We start from the raw sequence: 17,100 nt of genomic DNA, 5'->3' as shown, positions 1-17,100 counted from the left end.
GGTTAAAATGAATGGTGAATATGTCATGTTTTTCCGTGGGTGCTCGGCCATTTTTGGCGCCTATGAATGTGTGTGTTCTCACCAGGGAAAGAGGACCAGCAGTGAAGGATAATGTCCCCAGTCTTCAGCTGCCCTCTGTAGTCAAACACCATCGTGTTCACCCATGCTATTGGGTAGTGCTAGACAGAAAATATAACAAACAAAACAGATGATCAGTTAATAGCCCCTTTCACACAGCAATCCTGGTAAATTACCGTAAAATGCTGTTACGACTTTACCGGTAAATTAAAAAAATGTGCTGTTCACACAACCGTTCTGGATTTTACGGGTAACAGACCATTAACATCAGTTACAAAATACCGGTAAACTCTGTGATGATGTCATTAACCGGAAGTGACCTCTAAAGTTGTTGACAAATCTCTTCATCTGTTGGACTAGGAGAGGCGCTTTACTGTGCGTTCACACCGCCGGCGGCGAGAGCGTCAAAGTGGCCGGAAGCCATTAATTTTCAATGACAGCCGCGCGCGAGCTCCGGCGAGGGCGGCGCGGCGCGGTCTTGGACGGCGAGAGGAGTTGAAAACAAGTCAACTTTATGGTAATAAGCTATGACGCGATTCGGCGGCAACCAGCGGCAACCAATCGGAATGGAGAAGTCCTCCGCCTGAGAGAAAAAAAAAAAAAAATAAAAAAAAAAATCACACATTCTAATCTACGTCAGAGCGTCCCCGAATCTTTCTACGGCGTCGGTGGCAGGGCGGCGAGAGCGAATTTTGCCGCTCTCGCCGGCGGCGGTGTGAACGTACAGTTAGTTTCGGTAACTATCCAATTTATATATATATATACACACACACATACACACAGTACATTTAAGCAAATATTTCTTAAATATATACATGCATGTGTGTGTATTTATATATACAAAATAATTATGCACAGCACACACACATATATTATGCGAACACAAGCTTTTATTTTGGATGCGATTAATCGCGATTAATCATTTCACAGCCCTAGTTACAACTTCGATTACTGGTAAATTGCCGGAACAAATTTACCGGTACATTTGAAAAGGTCCTGTTCACATATGATCTGTTACCGGTAATTGACCAGTAAAGGGGCTATAGTGTATGTGACAGTGCTCGAATTGAGGGCTGGGGGATAAAAAAAAGACTTGGGGGGGGGGGGGGGGGGGGGAGTAGGATCCCCAATTATTGTTTTGGCAACCATCCATTACCGTTTGGAAAAGTAAATTCGAGGACTGGTATGCGATTGCTTAAGAATGTGCGCTATGAATAAAGTCTGTGTGTGTGTGTTATAATCTCACCACTTTCCCTGCCTTGCGGATAGTCTGGTATTTGCTCTGGGGGTTCTTGGTGGATCTCTGTTTCTTCACTTTGTCCATAACAGCGTAGATGGCGAAACAGAGGCGGGCCATCCGCGGCAGGTCGCAAACAGCGATGTCGAACTCCAGCGTTTTATTCCACACATGTTCAGATCGACTGCTGCTCTCACTGCTGACTGCGGTCTTGCACAACATCTCCGTACCGTGAAACAGCCCCGCTCGAACCTGGATCTACACGCACACAAGTTACAGAAATGACATACAACTGTTTTTGGATTAAATTATTCAAATGTATGTGCAAACGCTACTCTTATCCAGGTAATTGACAATGACAGATTTGTCTGACTGAATAATATTCAGCAATATTACTGATTTGACTGCGCTGACGCTATTGGATTAGAAGTTGAGAACTGAACTGAGCTGACGATGACATCACTAGGCGCATTTCCATTACAGATTTGCGCAAAACTTTTGTGATTTTTTCTAAATGTCGACAAAAAACTATTTTGAAATGATGGCGTTTCCATTAACCGATGTTATGCGACTAAAACTTATTTTTTTCCTTTTGCTATAAGTAAAATCATTCAAAAACCATGGCAACGGACGTTGGTAGGTTTCCCAGCCACTGCACTAGCCATTATTATTAATCGAAGGAGATGTAGGCCTATGAGCGTTTTCCAAGCATTAATGGTAAGGAACGACCCTTATTATACTTGTGAGCGCCTGAGCGGCACATATGAGGTGTTTCTGAGTGTTTCTCCCTCATATCTGCTTCGAGGTCTTGATTGTGGCATTTATTTGAGGTTTAGAATCCATTATTCCTGTAATTATTTTGTCTTAAATTAATTTAATAAAGAACTCTGTCTCGTATTCTGTCCAAACACACCGCGTCGTCTACGTCAGGTGACCTGTAAATGCGCAAAAACTGTTTCCAATGCAGTTTTGCGAAATATTTCTTTTCGAATTGCCTGAAAAACCACCTTATGCGAGCGTAAAAACTTTTTTGCGATAAATAGGAGTTTTTGTGAAATTGACGTGTTCCCACTGGGCTTGTTTTCAATTCGCAATTTCAATTTGCGCAATTTGAAGGGTAATGGAAACGCGGCTACTGTTTTCTGCAGAACTGCTTCATAGATTAATTGAACTCACTTCATATTGATAATCATTACACAGTTATTGAAGTTATTACACTGAACTGACTTCAGCTGAATAATAAATGTGTACTATTGTCTGTTTAGAGCTGCTTTACCGCAGAATTGAATCCATTTGCATCACTGAATCATAATTTTCCTGTTATCACTGTAAAGCTGCTTTGAAACAATCTGTATTGTATAAAGCGCTATATAAATAAAGGTGACTTAACTTGACTGACATTATTGTTAGTGCTTTGATTGCTTTGTGTAATTGTCAGACTGAAACGGTATTTGGCATTGGTATAAAGGTTTGTTAAAAAGTAAGGGGTAATTTTAGATCAACATATGATGAAGAAATATGCTAGGTATAAACTTAATTGCAATGGAATGCCAAGCAGGCAAGGTTTAAAAGCAGTAATTATGTATATTTTAAGTATAATGAATTTTTGGTGAAACACTCATTAACAATTCTTCAGTAAAACAATGTGTGTTCTTGTTTATTTGAATAAGTTTAGAAGTGGGACTACTCTTCTTGCTGACATCTGGATGCGTGTTGCTGATTGAGGTAAAAGGCTGCATGCTAGAACTTTCACACTTTACTGTCCCTAAAGGTCTGCTTTTGTATGTTAGGAATTTGGAAATAGTCATTACTTTGGAATGGAACAAACTGCACCTTCAAATAAACATGTTTAAATTGTAATGTAATACTGATTGTGGGCCAGCAGGAGGCAGATAAAGGTTAGTGTTCGTGAGATCATGCTAAATTCAGAGGTGTTGACAGTATTTACCTTAGCAGCATCGTCAGCGTTCACCTTGTTACCTTTCACAAGATTAATTCTGAACAACGAATGGACCTTCCAAACACACGTATGTAACTGCTGCGGAGAGAGAAAGATAAAAGGAGAATGTAAGTAAATTATGACAATAAATTATGAAAATTATGGCTACATATGCATACTGCATTATAAGTGTAACAAAATATGAAACCAAGTAGCATTAATTTCAAGTTTTTCAGGCAAAACATTTTACACAAGTAATAGTCTCAAATAGGTTTTAACATCAAAATGTCGGACATGTTTTGGTAGTCAAACGCCAATGGAACGCAACCACAGTTAATGTGATGAATTATATATGTGGTTTCTATCCTGGGACACTTGTATGAACTTGATGACCTGGCATCCCCTAAAATGGCTGCATTTTTAAAAAGTTCACTCTTGCACCATTTCTTTGCATATGGTTCTTGGTTTGATATTTATTTTGTCTAATGCGATGACATTTAGACTTAAGTTTAAATCACTATGCAATTTGCAGTCACACTTTATATTAGCTGTCTTTAACTACTGTGTACTTGCATCCAAAAAATTGTTAGGTACTATGTATTTATTGTGTTAAATACTGAATTGTTGTATTGCAATGCTGTTAATACATGTTGTATCACAAAACACACTTACTGCTATTCAAGAGGGATACAAGAAATGCAAGATACAGGTTTGGTAGTATAGGTAGGTTTAGGGGTGGGTTAAGTATAAGGGAATTTAAAGTAAGGTAATTTTAAGGGTAGGTTAGTACATAGTAGTAGTGTTGTAGTGTTGAGTCCCTTTTTTGAAGGTCTCAGTTTAGTTTCAGACTAAGAGCACAAGACCACTGTCGGGATATCAGTAAATTGCCAGTGCATTGTCTGATTTATTCGTTCACATCATTATGGTGACTTGATGTAAAACTTTCAGCTTCAAATGCAATCAAATACTTATTTCTAATTAGATTTCTTTTGTTACTGTTGTGCTGGGTCAGAAATGAATGAAATGAAAATTACCAAAATTAATACAAATGGCCAAAAAAAAAAAAATCAAGGTATGATTGCAAAAAAAGTAACTACTTGTATGACAAGTAGCAAGAAAGAGCAAGAGAGCTGTTTTCATGAATATGAGCATGACTGCAAAAATTATATTGATTTCATAGAAACGTTCAATAAACAAGTAGTTAATATTAAAGGTAGGTAGGCAATTTTTTATAAATACTTTAGTAGTCTAAATATATATCCATCCATCCATCCATCCATCCATCCATCCATCCATCCATCCATCCATCCATCCATCCATCCATCCATCCATCCATCCATCCATCCATCCATCCATCCATCCATCCATCCATCCATCCATCCATCCATCCATCCATACATACATACATACATATATATTGCTAGCCTCTCCGGAACTGCCTACCCTACCTTTAAGTGAATCACATTTTAGACACAATTTTGAACAAGTTTTTTTCTTTCTTTCGGCAACAAAAATTGTTTCAAACAAATCCTATTGCTGTGCGTTTCCGAGCAACACACTGCAGTGTTTCGTTGCTGAATGAATCAGCAGCTTTGAACGAATCGGTTGAATAAATTATTCTGTGACTCATTCATTAAATGATCTGCTGCAACCTACTGGTTTTGGTTTCCTAATTAAAAGTACCATTTTATCTTTCCATCATATTTTCATATTAAAAATTGTATTTTTTTAACATTAATCTCAACATTATTTATGCAGTTATAATTGTACTGATTTAGATGCAAATTCTGTGCTACATCTGCAGTGCAAAGATGGAATTTGCTGTTAGTGATTTCATTTGATTAATAACAGCTTTAGAGTGTCTTATTATTATTTATTACATACATAAGACATTTCTCAGGCAGTAAATGTGGATCTTTCAGATGAATTTGAGGAGTGTTAGTCTGGTCTAACTAGTCTTAGTCTGCTAGTCTTGACTTGGTCTCGCCCTGAATTTGGTTTTTGTCTTGTCTTGATCCTTGGTTTTTGACTGCAAAACTACATAGTAGTTAAAGACTGAATATAAAGTGGGACCCATTTTGCTATACATTTGACACTGTGACCTCAAAGACACAAATTCAAGTGAACATACACGCTCACACAAGCACACATGTACATTCCCCTTATGGGTTTTGGTTTAACAGCAGCAGTTTTGACATGGTCAGCACTCTTGACATCTGCAAAATAACTCACATGATCAGTGCTAACACACACATGCCTGACTCACTTCCTGGAACACATTTTTGAAACTCACTGGCCTAAAACTGTGTGTGAAGGAAATAAACTATAATGTACACTGGACTCTACACATGACCACGATTTATGATATATCTGCCAGACACAAAACACTACTCATCCACACGGCAGCTAAAACACACCAGTCAATGAACAAGTATCACAATACTGTAAAGAAGCTGCACAGCAAGAAGAGAAACAACAAAAAAACACCAAGTTTGATGTTTCCTACTCTGTCTGTATGCACATGCATTTACACGACACCTGCCGAGATAAATGCATTCAAATGATTCAGCTAATTGCCTTTACTTTCTCTTATTCCAGTTAAATGTGCAAAAAGAACTACAAGCATCTCATTCGTAGTTAGATTTAGCGAAGTGTGTAAACACTGTGACCCTATGGCGCTTTCGAAACAATGCTCTGTTTGTTTGAGCAGTCCAACTTGTCAACTTCTGCTCAATGATTGGCGTGAGTTTGGGGTGGGACCGCCTGCTTGTTTGAACAACGGCAGATGAGATGCGAGGTGGAGATGCAATAGGAGTGTTTGGGAAACCCGTTTAAAAAATAAAAATATTTTTGTGGTGCTGTTTGGTGATAGTGGCACAAATGAAGATGACCTTTGATTACAGAAGTGCAGGACACACAGACACTCAGTGTCCTTACCGTCGGCTGTCTCTTCTTCGGTGGCAGTGGTAGAGGAGGGTTCGAACACTTCCGAGCAAGCACTGATCCAATGGTGCTGATCTCCTTCTCAAACATGGCCTTCACAACGCTACAGTGAACCATTGTCAGATGAGGGTTCTCATTTGACAACAAACAAGCCCTAATGTACTACACACACACACACACACACACACACACACACACACACACACACACACACACACACACACACACAAACAAAGATTTAGATTAGTGTTTTCATACAGAAAATATAGATCATACTTCTATCATACTGAGGTATCAAGTACCTGAAAGAATTCCATGATACTACCATGTTAATATTCAACAATATTATTGATCTGTCTGCATTGACACCATTATATGAGAACTGAACTGAGCTGGACGATGACATTGCGGTTTTCTCCAGAGCAGCTATACATATATATATACATATATATATATATATATATATATATATATATATATATATATATATATATATATATATATATATATATATATATATATATATATATATATATATATATATAAATGAACTAAAATGAATAACTTTTTTACAACAAAAATGAACCATCACTGAACTTACTTAAGCTGGACTGTGACACTTATGTTGCATTATTTTCCTGTTATCACTGTAAACCTGCTTTGAAACAATCTGTACTATAAAAAGCGCTATATAAATAAAGGTGACTTGACCGAAATAATACTGCTACTATTTTTGTAAGTTGTAAAATTATTTCTGATAACTGTGTCTGCATGGTTTGAGTTTTTATGTATTTCCTGGAACAACAGGGCACTTATGATCTTTAATGGACTCCTGTGACCAATCGCTCATGATGGAACTGAACTATTATGCACACAAAATGTAAAGTAAAGCACACACTCTTTTGTTTGATGTCTGAACATGACCAACCAGTTAGACACATTTCACTAGCGGTGTTCTTTTTAATTGTTTTTCCATAGTAAAAAGGCTAATCTACACTGAAGCTCACTGGGTTCATTTGATGCATGGTGAATTTTATGGAGAACCCAATCCAAGAACCCAAGTAATATTTTTTATAATAATCATTACTTGTGATTACTTACAATGTTAAAAGCTCCACTTTATGTAAAGTAATAAAGTTCACACAAATATTTTTTAGCAATATTTTCAGTGATTAGCCAATTATTTAATTATTTTTTATTTATAGCTCCAGAAGGCTTGGAGAATAGCACACTTGTCACTTGGGCTATAGAGTGGTGCAGGTTTGACGTCACTTTGTGGGCCAACCAGCGGTTCGCATCACACCTTGACAAAAACCCAATAAGATTTTCCCATAGGCTTTTGGATTATCGCTTAAAACAAGCTCTGTGATCAACAGACGTTTATGAGATTTGCTTGTTTTGTCCATCAAGATCATTTTCACAGATGAACACAACTTTTATGAAGTTTGAAGCCTAAATGCAGTCGCCAGAAGTAAAAAGCTAAAGGTAGGCTATAAACGAACTACACCACTGTCCCACGACTTCAAGGTCACAATCGTTAAGCTTCCAACAACTCTTTCATTTTTTATCTAAAAACTTTTCCCCAGAACGTTTGAGTTAGAATAGTTTGTAAGCGGACTAAGTTTACCTGAGAGGCTTCCCGACAGCCTCTTTAGTCCCATTCAGCCACTAGTTAGCAACCGCCTTTTTCAAGACACGTAACAGCTTTAAAAAAAATCACTCGTAGAATAAAACGTGAAAGTGTCTTGAGCTTGTGTTCACCTGAGACATTATTTCTGCCATTTAACCAAAACCCCAATCAAAAAACCCATTGAGTCCCATGCTAAAATGCTAACTCCTTTCCGCATTTTGGCCTACAAATTTACGTCATACTGCACCACTCTATTGACCCCATTAATTTTGTTAAGGCATGTTAATCTTTGGATTAAATATTACAAGGTCAAACCACTAAACGTAATTTAGATAGATCAGTGGGTCAAACACGTGTGTGTACCCTACCCCTAAACTTAATTTTTACATTTAACAAAAAAGAACTGTTTAGAATTATTTAGCGTTTTGAATTATGATGGCATGTCCTCATAATGTAGGGGGCATGGCCTGAAACCTGAATACACGCCACACTATAATTTGGTCCTCAATGTAGGTCAAACCAGTACACACACAATATATGTGTGTGTGTGTGTGTGGGTGTGGGTGTGGGTGTGGGTGTTGGGGGTCATACAAATCATAGAGGTTTGAAATTGCATGATGATGAATTATCAACTGAATTATCAAAATCATCAAATGAATGAAGAGGACCAAAATACATGAGATTTTAAACTGCACATTGCTCTAAAAACGGTATGTAACGTGCTGTACTGTACTTATATTAACAACAGTGAACCTTAGAAAATACAGTTTGACCCCCCAAAGCCATTTCTGCCATTGAATCTTACTTTGTACTGATTAAGAGGGTAATCTTCAAACAGGAACTCCAGTTTGCCGCTGACACGCAGCACATAATCACTCCGGGAACCAATGTCTTCCTCTGGGCCATGAGTGGTCTGCCATTTCTTGAGAGCCTGGTCCATTAGTTCAGATACTGAACAATGCAATGACACTTTCAGGCTAGCTGTGTCCTACACAGAGAGAAAGAAATACCAGGATAAGGCTGATCATTCATTTCATGGTAGAGACATATGCAACATACCATATACTAAAATAACACTACACACCTGTGACTGGTCGTAGTGCATGGTAATTTTGATTACGCCCTCATGCTTGTCAATCAAATTCTCCAATAACCCTATCTCCAGCTGAGGGGAGTAACAGCTTCGAAGCCACTCCCCCCACGACATCATCTGCATTTGGTGCATTTTCTCTTCGCTGATTCGCTTCATTTTGGAGCGAAAGTCCTTCACTTCCTGGTCTTGCAGGGCGTCCAACTCGTGAAGACCTGTGCCATGTGGCATAACGTTCAGTGACTTTACACTCTCACAATTTCAACAACATCCACGGCAGACAATGCGTTTATGCAATGAATAACATAGAATCTGAATTATAATCATGTGAATCACTCCGTCACACATACAATGTTGTTTTAACATTTATGCATATATGATGCTGTGAATTTCTACTTCAAAAACAAGCACACTTTAACACTGGTCCAAAATCAAGCCTTTTTTAAGTTTTATAAAAGAGTAAAAACAATGTGTGATAAGTCAAAGAAACAGTAAACAGTGTGTGTTGTGAGTTGTGAAGCTATGCAATGCTTTGTGTGTATAGAACACTAGTGCCCAGTTTCACAGACAAGGCTTAAGTTAGTCTCAGACTAAAGTGCATGTTTGAGCTGAAAGTAACTTGCACGGATATATCATAAAATATGTCAGTGCCATTGTTTTGTCTCAAGATAAGGCATGTCTATAAAAGCCTAATTGAACTATGGCCTAATCCTGGCTTAATCTAAGCCCTGTCTGAAACCAGGCCTAGGTGTGTGGACTAATATGTAACTTCATTGAAAAAAATACAAGATTTATCCTTTTTTGTTTCACAAAAAAAAAAAATCAGCAAAATTAAAGTCCGCGTGAACCGGAAGTTGCAAAGGACTTTCTCCAGTGCTGTGACGTATTTCCCGGTGAAACGGAATTTTGAACAGAGGGCAGGGTTTTACTCTAGCGCTCCTCCTCTCCATCTCTGCTCATTACAGACTAACGGTTTGAGGGGAGTGGTTAAGCGTTTCCCAACCCAAGTCCTCAAACCTACGTCATCAGAGAAGGGACGCCATTCCAGACCGGAAGTAACTTTTCAGACTTTGATTAAAGATTACGACGGCAAACAATTTTTTTCTGTGTTTTAACTTGCACAAATTAATTATTCACCGCAAGACTAGTAATATGCGCTAACAAAGTAAATAGGGTCAATTTTGATTTCAGTTGGACTTCATTTAAATAACGTTGAAATAATGACAATTTAAATTTCTGACTGAACTACTCCTTTAATGAGTGTCTGTTCCTGTTGAATGACATCAGTGTGTTTTGTCGCGAGACAGAGCTCTGAGGGAAAGGTTTCAAATGGCTTCCAGATAACACACATGATGACATTTAAAGAGCATTAAAAATTCATTTGATCCTCTCCACTAAGAGAGATTGCCCATATTGTGTGTGTGTGTGTGTGTGTGTGTGTGTGTGTGTGTGTGTGTGTGTGTGTGTGTGTGTGTTTGTTTCAGAGCCAGTGAATGAGTAAGGGAATTAGTGTGTATGAGTGCGTAAGCCTCGCGGGCTGTGCCTGGTATCTCATCATAGTCTTATTATGAATAATATGTACATTCACATAAACAGACAATCAGCATCTCAAGCACAATTGCTGCCACCAAAAGTGTGTGCCAAAGATTAACAGATACACATTACAAACTTCATACATGTGTGAAACAGAAAATGTGATCATTGAGAAAAGCATAAGTAGGTTATTTCAGTTCACTTCAAGTCTATAATACACTCAGAAATGTGTAATCATGATTATTCATCATTAATCATTAAAGGGGTCATGACATGGATTTTGTATTTTTTTTAATGTGTTCCTTCATATTAATAAAGTTTTTTGGGCAAAAAAAACCCCAAATATTAATGCGGAAAAACTTATTTTCAACCTTCACTCTGTCTGAAACGATCTGTTTTTAAGGGGAGGCTCCTTTAAGGCTTGTCAGTAAACTCGACTGTTATGATTGGCTAACATCACTGCATAGGAAACAGTAACACCGCTATTGCAAGACGTGATCCAGGACACCATTAAACTAAACCATCCACTTGTTTCCAATGCTAGGATCCTTCTGAAGTCTGTACAGAGACGCAAACGAATAGTTTAAACTGGAATCGAAGCGAACATTCTTTCACTCTTCATTTGTCCTGTTGTCGACGAGACTCAAATGTGTGGATACATCAGGAACTGAACACTAGGGCTGAACGATTAATCATAATTTACATGTGATCGCACTTAAATCGAGATGGCTTATCGCGATTTTAAAATCGCAAAGGCTGCGATTATTTTTTATGCGCAGCTTGTCATTGTTGTACGGCTCTATAAACGCTGCTCCATCTGAAAGCACTTTGAGTTTGAGTCACTTATAACGCGCATTTGAAAAAACAACACGCGTCAAACAACATTTCCAAAACATGAAAAGCATTTATGAACCTCTTGTCCAACAACAGACAACATTTAATAACATGCATTTACTCCAAACTCACTTTATAACGACAGTTGAGCTCCTCCTTCTGTGAGATGATGTGTCTTCTTACACAGAATAACGCAGTCATGTGTTTATAAGTCATGTTTAATCAAAGCGTTTCAATCTTCTGTTTATTCAGCTACAGCGATAGGGATTTCCTGGAATGATGCGCATTATTGTAATTCTTCAGACTGGTGATGCGGTGCACAATGACAGTTGGTTGATTTTCGCTCTCCACTTCCTGTGAAGTGATGTATCGATGTTACCTTATTCCCTACGCCGTTTACAGTGCCCTTCGAACTGAACACGTCCACTTCGCAGTCCACTTACGGTCGAATGGAGCGCACCGTAGCTCTGGAGGCAGTCGTATGCAAATTTATTTGCCAGTGTGACATCACAGATTTAAATATCAAAACGAGCTGTTTTTGGAGCTTGATTAAATAAATGCTTTGTTTATAATGACAAGGACTTTTTAAGCTATGAAACCCTTAGGATGTTTTAATGGTGCAAAGAGCTCTTATTTGTCAAAACATCAAGGCAAATTTGATGTCTCCCCTTAAATACTGATTATACTACTAGTGCAATTCAAACAATGCCCGACTGTAGTGTTTTCATTTTTATTGCCAATATTTTTTAAAACAAAGCACATTGATTATATATATATATATATATATATATATATATATATATATATATATATATATATATATATATATATATATATATATATATATATATATATATATATATATATGTATTACATGTTGTACATAAAAAAAAACCTAAATATAAAATAAAAATTAGGTATTAACACATTTTTTTTAAATCTGTAAGACAAAAGCAAGAGTGTTGTTGTTTCAATTTGTTGTGCCATAGGTCATCACACAGTCCTGATATTTTGAACAGCTCAATTGTGTGTGTGTAATTTTTTTAAATATCAGTTCAGTCAAATTTTGTATATGAAGTAATGTGCATTTAAGACACAATATTGCAAGTTGCTTGGTCTATTTTTGGTATGCAAACAATTTTTTCCCTAAAAAAACAACTGTTGCATGCCTCTGAGCAAGATTTAGTGATAGTTTATTCCTGAATTAATCACAGTTTTTGACCAAATTGTTTGAGTTGAATGATTCAGTGATCCTCTCATAATACAAAAAAAAAAAAGACATTTGCTTGTTGTTACCCACTGGGATAACAAATATAACCTGCAGAAAGGGTCACTGAAAAATCCAAATCTAATGGATATTAGCTAAAAGTATAGCTCTCATTACACATGTGATTAAGTGCATATGTGTCACCTTTGCCAATGAGGACTCCGATCTTAGAGTCGAGTAGGCGTTCTGCACGTCCACAGTTGCGTGTGATCAGTTTGAGGACAGGCAGGAACGGTCGCACGTCGCATAGTCGCCTGCTCTCGTCCTCCAGCTCCTCGTGAACTGCTGCCTGGTTCACACACTCGAACATGTGACCCTCCATCTCCCCCAGCAATGAGAAGAGAGGGTATGTCTGCGCCTCCTTCCATAACAGCTACACAAACACAAAAACAGGATGATGACAGTAAATGATACAATCAAAACTGCATGTTAAATATAAATTCTCAATACTAGCTATACTATATAAACCAGGGCTCTTCAAGTTTAGTGCTGGACGGCTGGTGTCTTGCAGACTTTAGTTCCAACTCTAATTAAACACACCCGTCTCTGATTTGCAAGTAATTCTGAACACCATCGCTGCATCCGAAATCACATACTGTCTGAGTAGGTACTACATTTGAATTTACTCCGCAACCGTTAAAAAAGTATATTCTATATAGCATGAATGTGTGTAGTATAGGGTTGGTTATTGTTTGAATAAGATTTCGATTCTGCTTATCGATTCCGATTCTTATCGATTCCTAATTTCGATTCCAAAAAGGTTGCTCACATTTAGTCTTATTGCAAAACATTTAATTGTAGCTGAATATAATGATCAAAAGTCAACAGGCTAAAGAACACTTATTCAAGGAATGCATGCCTGTGGTTTAAAAATACCATAGAAAAACACCTAGCCTAATTAATATAAATGCCAAGCTTTATTAAAGACAAGTAAACACTTTAAAGAGTTTTTTTCTCTTTCTCCTTTTTGTTCGCTGAGGTGGAGCGGGGATGAAATAAAAGTGTAGTACATCTTTAAAATGCATGCAAATTACAGTGAAGCGCAACAGTTTTCACATGTACGGTGCTCTGCAGTGATCAAAATGATTTTAACAATGAATTTCGAAGTGATCTCTTCTTGTAAACTCAAGAGATGTGGATTCGGACTGCAATTAAATCACCACACGACCTTGGTGTTGGTCAAAAAACAGAAGGTAATTCGCGGGTGGTGGGGAAAAAAACACTGACATTCTGGATTTGGACGGCAATAAAATAATAGGCTAACCCCTTTAAATGTTGAAAATACCTTACGACCCCAAGAGAAACAATTACCGTCCGAATAGGGTCTCTCAGGACTGAAGCTGAAGTGCTCAGCTATAAACTATCTGAAGTGCCCTTGCATTCTTTTCCTGGTAATGGTTAAACTAGAATCTAAAAGGTAAAAATAAAATTTTCAGAAGGGGCATTTTCAGAAGACATGGAAAACTCCACCAGAATGCTTGATTGTTTTGGGTGGTTGCCAGGGGCTGCTTTGCATTTGCTAAAATATCTTTAATAGTTATTTGAAGCCCAGTTTTCACACCTGAATTGTTCGTCCAGACTCTGAAAGGGAGAATCTGCTTGTAAAGAAACATACGCACCAGTTTGATGTGTTGGATGGTGCTTTCCCGAGGAACCTCCATCTGGATGTAGATTCCAGTGGGCAACAGGAAGTCCACCATCACCTGGTCGTCTCCATCCAGCCCTGACTCCGCCCACAAGTCCAGCTGATCTGTCTTGGCGGGAGGCATGGCAGAGAGCGCGCTGGAGCCAAACCATGGGAACCTCAACAAAAATCAAGACAAACAAAGGTTAGCTGTAAAGTAAAAAAATGAAAGTGAAAGTCTTTTTCCATTGAAATAAGGTAAACTTAAGTGCGTAAAGAAATGTGTGCACTGTCGTGTCTCATTTTCCTGTGTGGTAGGGAGAAGCAGGGGGGTCATAATCCGGCGGGAGTCTGATTTTGGCACCGCACTGGCCCGTTATTTAAAGTCCCACTGAAGTGCCTTGGAACGCGCAGCTTTATTTGATGCGTTGACGTAATTGCCACTGAAACAGGAAGCTAAGGCGGGACATATTGAATGGTTCCTCCCCCTTTTCAAATAGCCAATAGCGTTTAGTTTGTAAATGAATAGGCTTGGACTTGGTGAAACCCAACGCACAGGACAATAGAGACACCAGAATAAAAATATTCATGATTCTGAAGCTGAAAATACAGAATTATTTTAGCAGAATATGCTTGTGCTCTTTCACTGACTAGATATATTTAAAATAATGTAGGCCACTTTTTACTGGTAACAGAAGACATTTGGACATATTTTTACACCACTAGGGCCCTATTTTAACGATCTGAAACGCAAGTATCAAATGCGAAACGCAAGTAACTTTGCGGGCGGGTCTCGGGCGCTGTTGCTATTATACCGGCGGGATAAATGACTCTTGCGTCCGACGCAAATCTAAAATGGGTTGGTCTGAGTTAGCTTCATTACTCATAGGTGTGGTTTGGGCGTAACGTGAAATAAACCAATCAGAGTTTCATCTCACATTCCCTTTAAGAGCAGGCGCGCTTGTTCCATGGCGGATTGCTATTATAATGGCGGATTTGCCAGGCTCACGCCAGGAGCGGTTCACAGCCGAGGAGACCGACGTTCTCGTCAGGGCCGTAAAAGACAGAGAAGTGACAATGTATGGGCATGGGAGAAACCCACCCAAATTAGCTTCGGTTAAACAGGCGTATAACAATTTGGGTAAATGTGTAAGCTAGATTTATGCCTATTTTTTCACATCTTCATGGACACCACAATGATTTCCCTCGTGTGGAATATTTTTTCCTTGTAATTATGTATGGTTTGCAAAAATGAAAACTGCTGCGTCTTTGAAGATGAGAGAAGCAAAGTGCATGCGCGTTGTGCACACGCTGCATTATGGCCAAGCATGCGCCCTTAATAGCATCTGAACGCGCCAATCAGTGATGCCCGGGTTGATCCAAAATGAGCGGGTGCCTGCGGTCACTGAGTCATCCAAAAATATTTTTAATGATATTCGGGTCGCGGACTGTCGGGTCGTTTGAAATACAGATGCCAATTAAACCTTTGTAATTTATATAGTACTAGACACAATTTTCTATGAAATACATAGGCCTACACTTTATTGGCTGAATAACTGGCGCGAAGATGACGCACGAGCTCAGTCTGCAGGCAGAGATGGAGGCGGCAAGAGAAAAGGTGAAGACTGGGGAGTGGAAGCTCCGCAAATACACAAATAGAAAGAGCAAAGTGTGGGAGACATTTGCCGAAATAATGAAAGATGATGACCAAAGTGCTGGCTTTGTCATGTGTACTTCTTGCGATGCTATTTACACATTTGATTGCCACAAAACTGGCACGACCAACCAGGCGCGGTGCCAGGATTCCAGTTTTGGATGGGCCAGACCAATTGTGGGTTATCAATTAATACGTTATCCAATCACTGCTTAACCTAATAAAAAAATATTGACAAATATAGCCTACTGTTATATTATCTGTGTGTATACATAATATATATTTCAATAGCTTGATGCTCTTTAAATATTTTGTTGCATTGTTAAAAGTTTCGGTGCATAGGACAGACCTATCCGCGATCGCTCTCCATGGTTCTGACCAAAGAAGAGCGCTTTGGAATCTCCATTACGCATCATGCGCATCATACCTGGGCTGCATTTTCCGATAACATTGTCTCTTAGCGCGCTACGAAGACTCTTAAGGTATAACTTAACTAAAGGTATACTACCACTAAAGGTATATCATTGCTAGGCGTCTTCAGGGCTATCATCCACTCGTGAGGCAGAGGCGCTGAAAGGCAAAGGCGCTGGCGCCCTCCTAGCAACGGCGCTGTTTTTGGTAAAACATGATTTTGACGACTTCATTCAGTTTTGTTTTATAGAAAACTCTTTTTAAAAGATTTTTGTTTTGTATAAATTGTATCTTAATTTTGATCAATGTTTTATCAATCAATTGCCCGTATTTAAAAGATAGGAAGCAAATAAAGGCTATAGCAGACAATGTAATAAGGCGCCGGCACTTGCATTGCATGTGAACTGTAGGGTGCTGAAACTCAGCTTGTGCCTCACAGATTTGAGAAATATAGGCTATATATTACAGAAAGCTTGAAATATCTACTTTTAAACGAAAATATTCAAACCAAAATAAATAGGCTACTCTCTGATTATGTAATCCATATGAAATGTGCATTTCTCTCTGGCGTTCATGGCGAGTCCGCATCGTCATCTTTGCAGCGACACAGAAAACACCAGTTTATTACTAAACAATTAAATGTCTCCTTGCTAATTTAGACACATTCATAATCATTACTTTAACTGGTTCTTTGTGGCAAGCTTTATGCGTGCGGTCATAGCGCTTATTATCCTGTAGGCTATAGCCTATTTAAGTAATTAAATGAATATAAAGGGGCGATTTGTCCACGAATGGCTTAAATGAACAACTACTAGTCGACTAGAAAAAAAATTTTTTTGTCGGAGGCAGCCCTTATTCCA

General features: G+C 38.4%; 1 protein-coding gene across 2 annotated transcripts in view; it reads right to left on the bottom strand.

The window, feature by feature from the left end:
- pik3cb (phosphatidylinositol-4,5-bisphosphate 3-kinase, catalytic subunit beta) overlaps positions 1-17,100 on the bottom strand; it is a 73,137-nt gene that overhangs the window by 20,750 nt on the left and 35,287 nt on the right. The window contains exons 3-10 of one of the 2 annotated variants that reach the window (XM_081371072.1): positions 14,171-14,354; positions 12,696-12,924; positions 8,912-9,132; positions 8,633-8,815; positions 6,192-6,359; positions 3,264-3,353; positions 1,325-1,573; positions 83-179 (exon numbers count right to left, since the gene is read on the bottom strand). In XM_081371072.1, the coding sequence (XP_081227198.1) occupies positions 83-179; positions 1,325-1,573; positions 3,264-3,353; positions 6,192-6,359; positions 8,633-8,815; positions 8,912-9,132; positions 12,696-12,924; positions 14,171-14,320 (1,387 nt within the window). In that variant the 5' untranslated portion in view covers positions 14,321-14,354. Of the gene's footprint in view, positions 1-82; positions 180-1,324; positions 1,574-3,263; positions 3,354-6,191; positions 6,360-8,632; positions 8,816-8,911; positions 9,133-12,695; positions 12,925-14,170; positions 14,355-17,100 lie in introns of those variants that run through there. The other variant, XM_081371073.1, reaches the window with a different exon arrangement.

Source organism: Scardinius erythrophthalmus, assembly GCF_964197995.2.
Source record: "Scardinius erythrophthalmus genome assembly, chromosome: 7".
NCBI classification, from domain to species: Eukaryota; Metazoa; Chordata; class Actinopteri; order Cypriniformes; family Leuciscidae; genus Scardinius; species Scardinius erythrophthalmus.
This window is presented reverse-complemented; position numbering and strand designations above follow the sequence as displayed.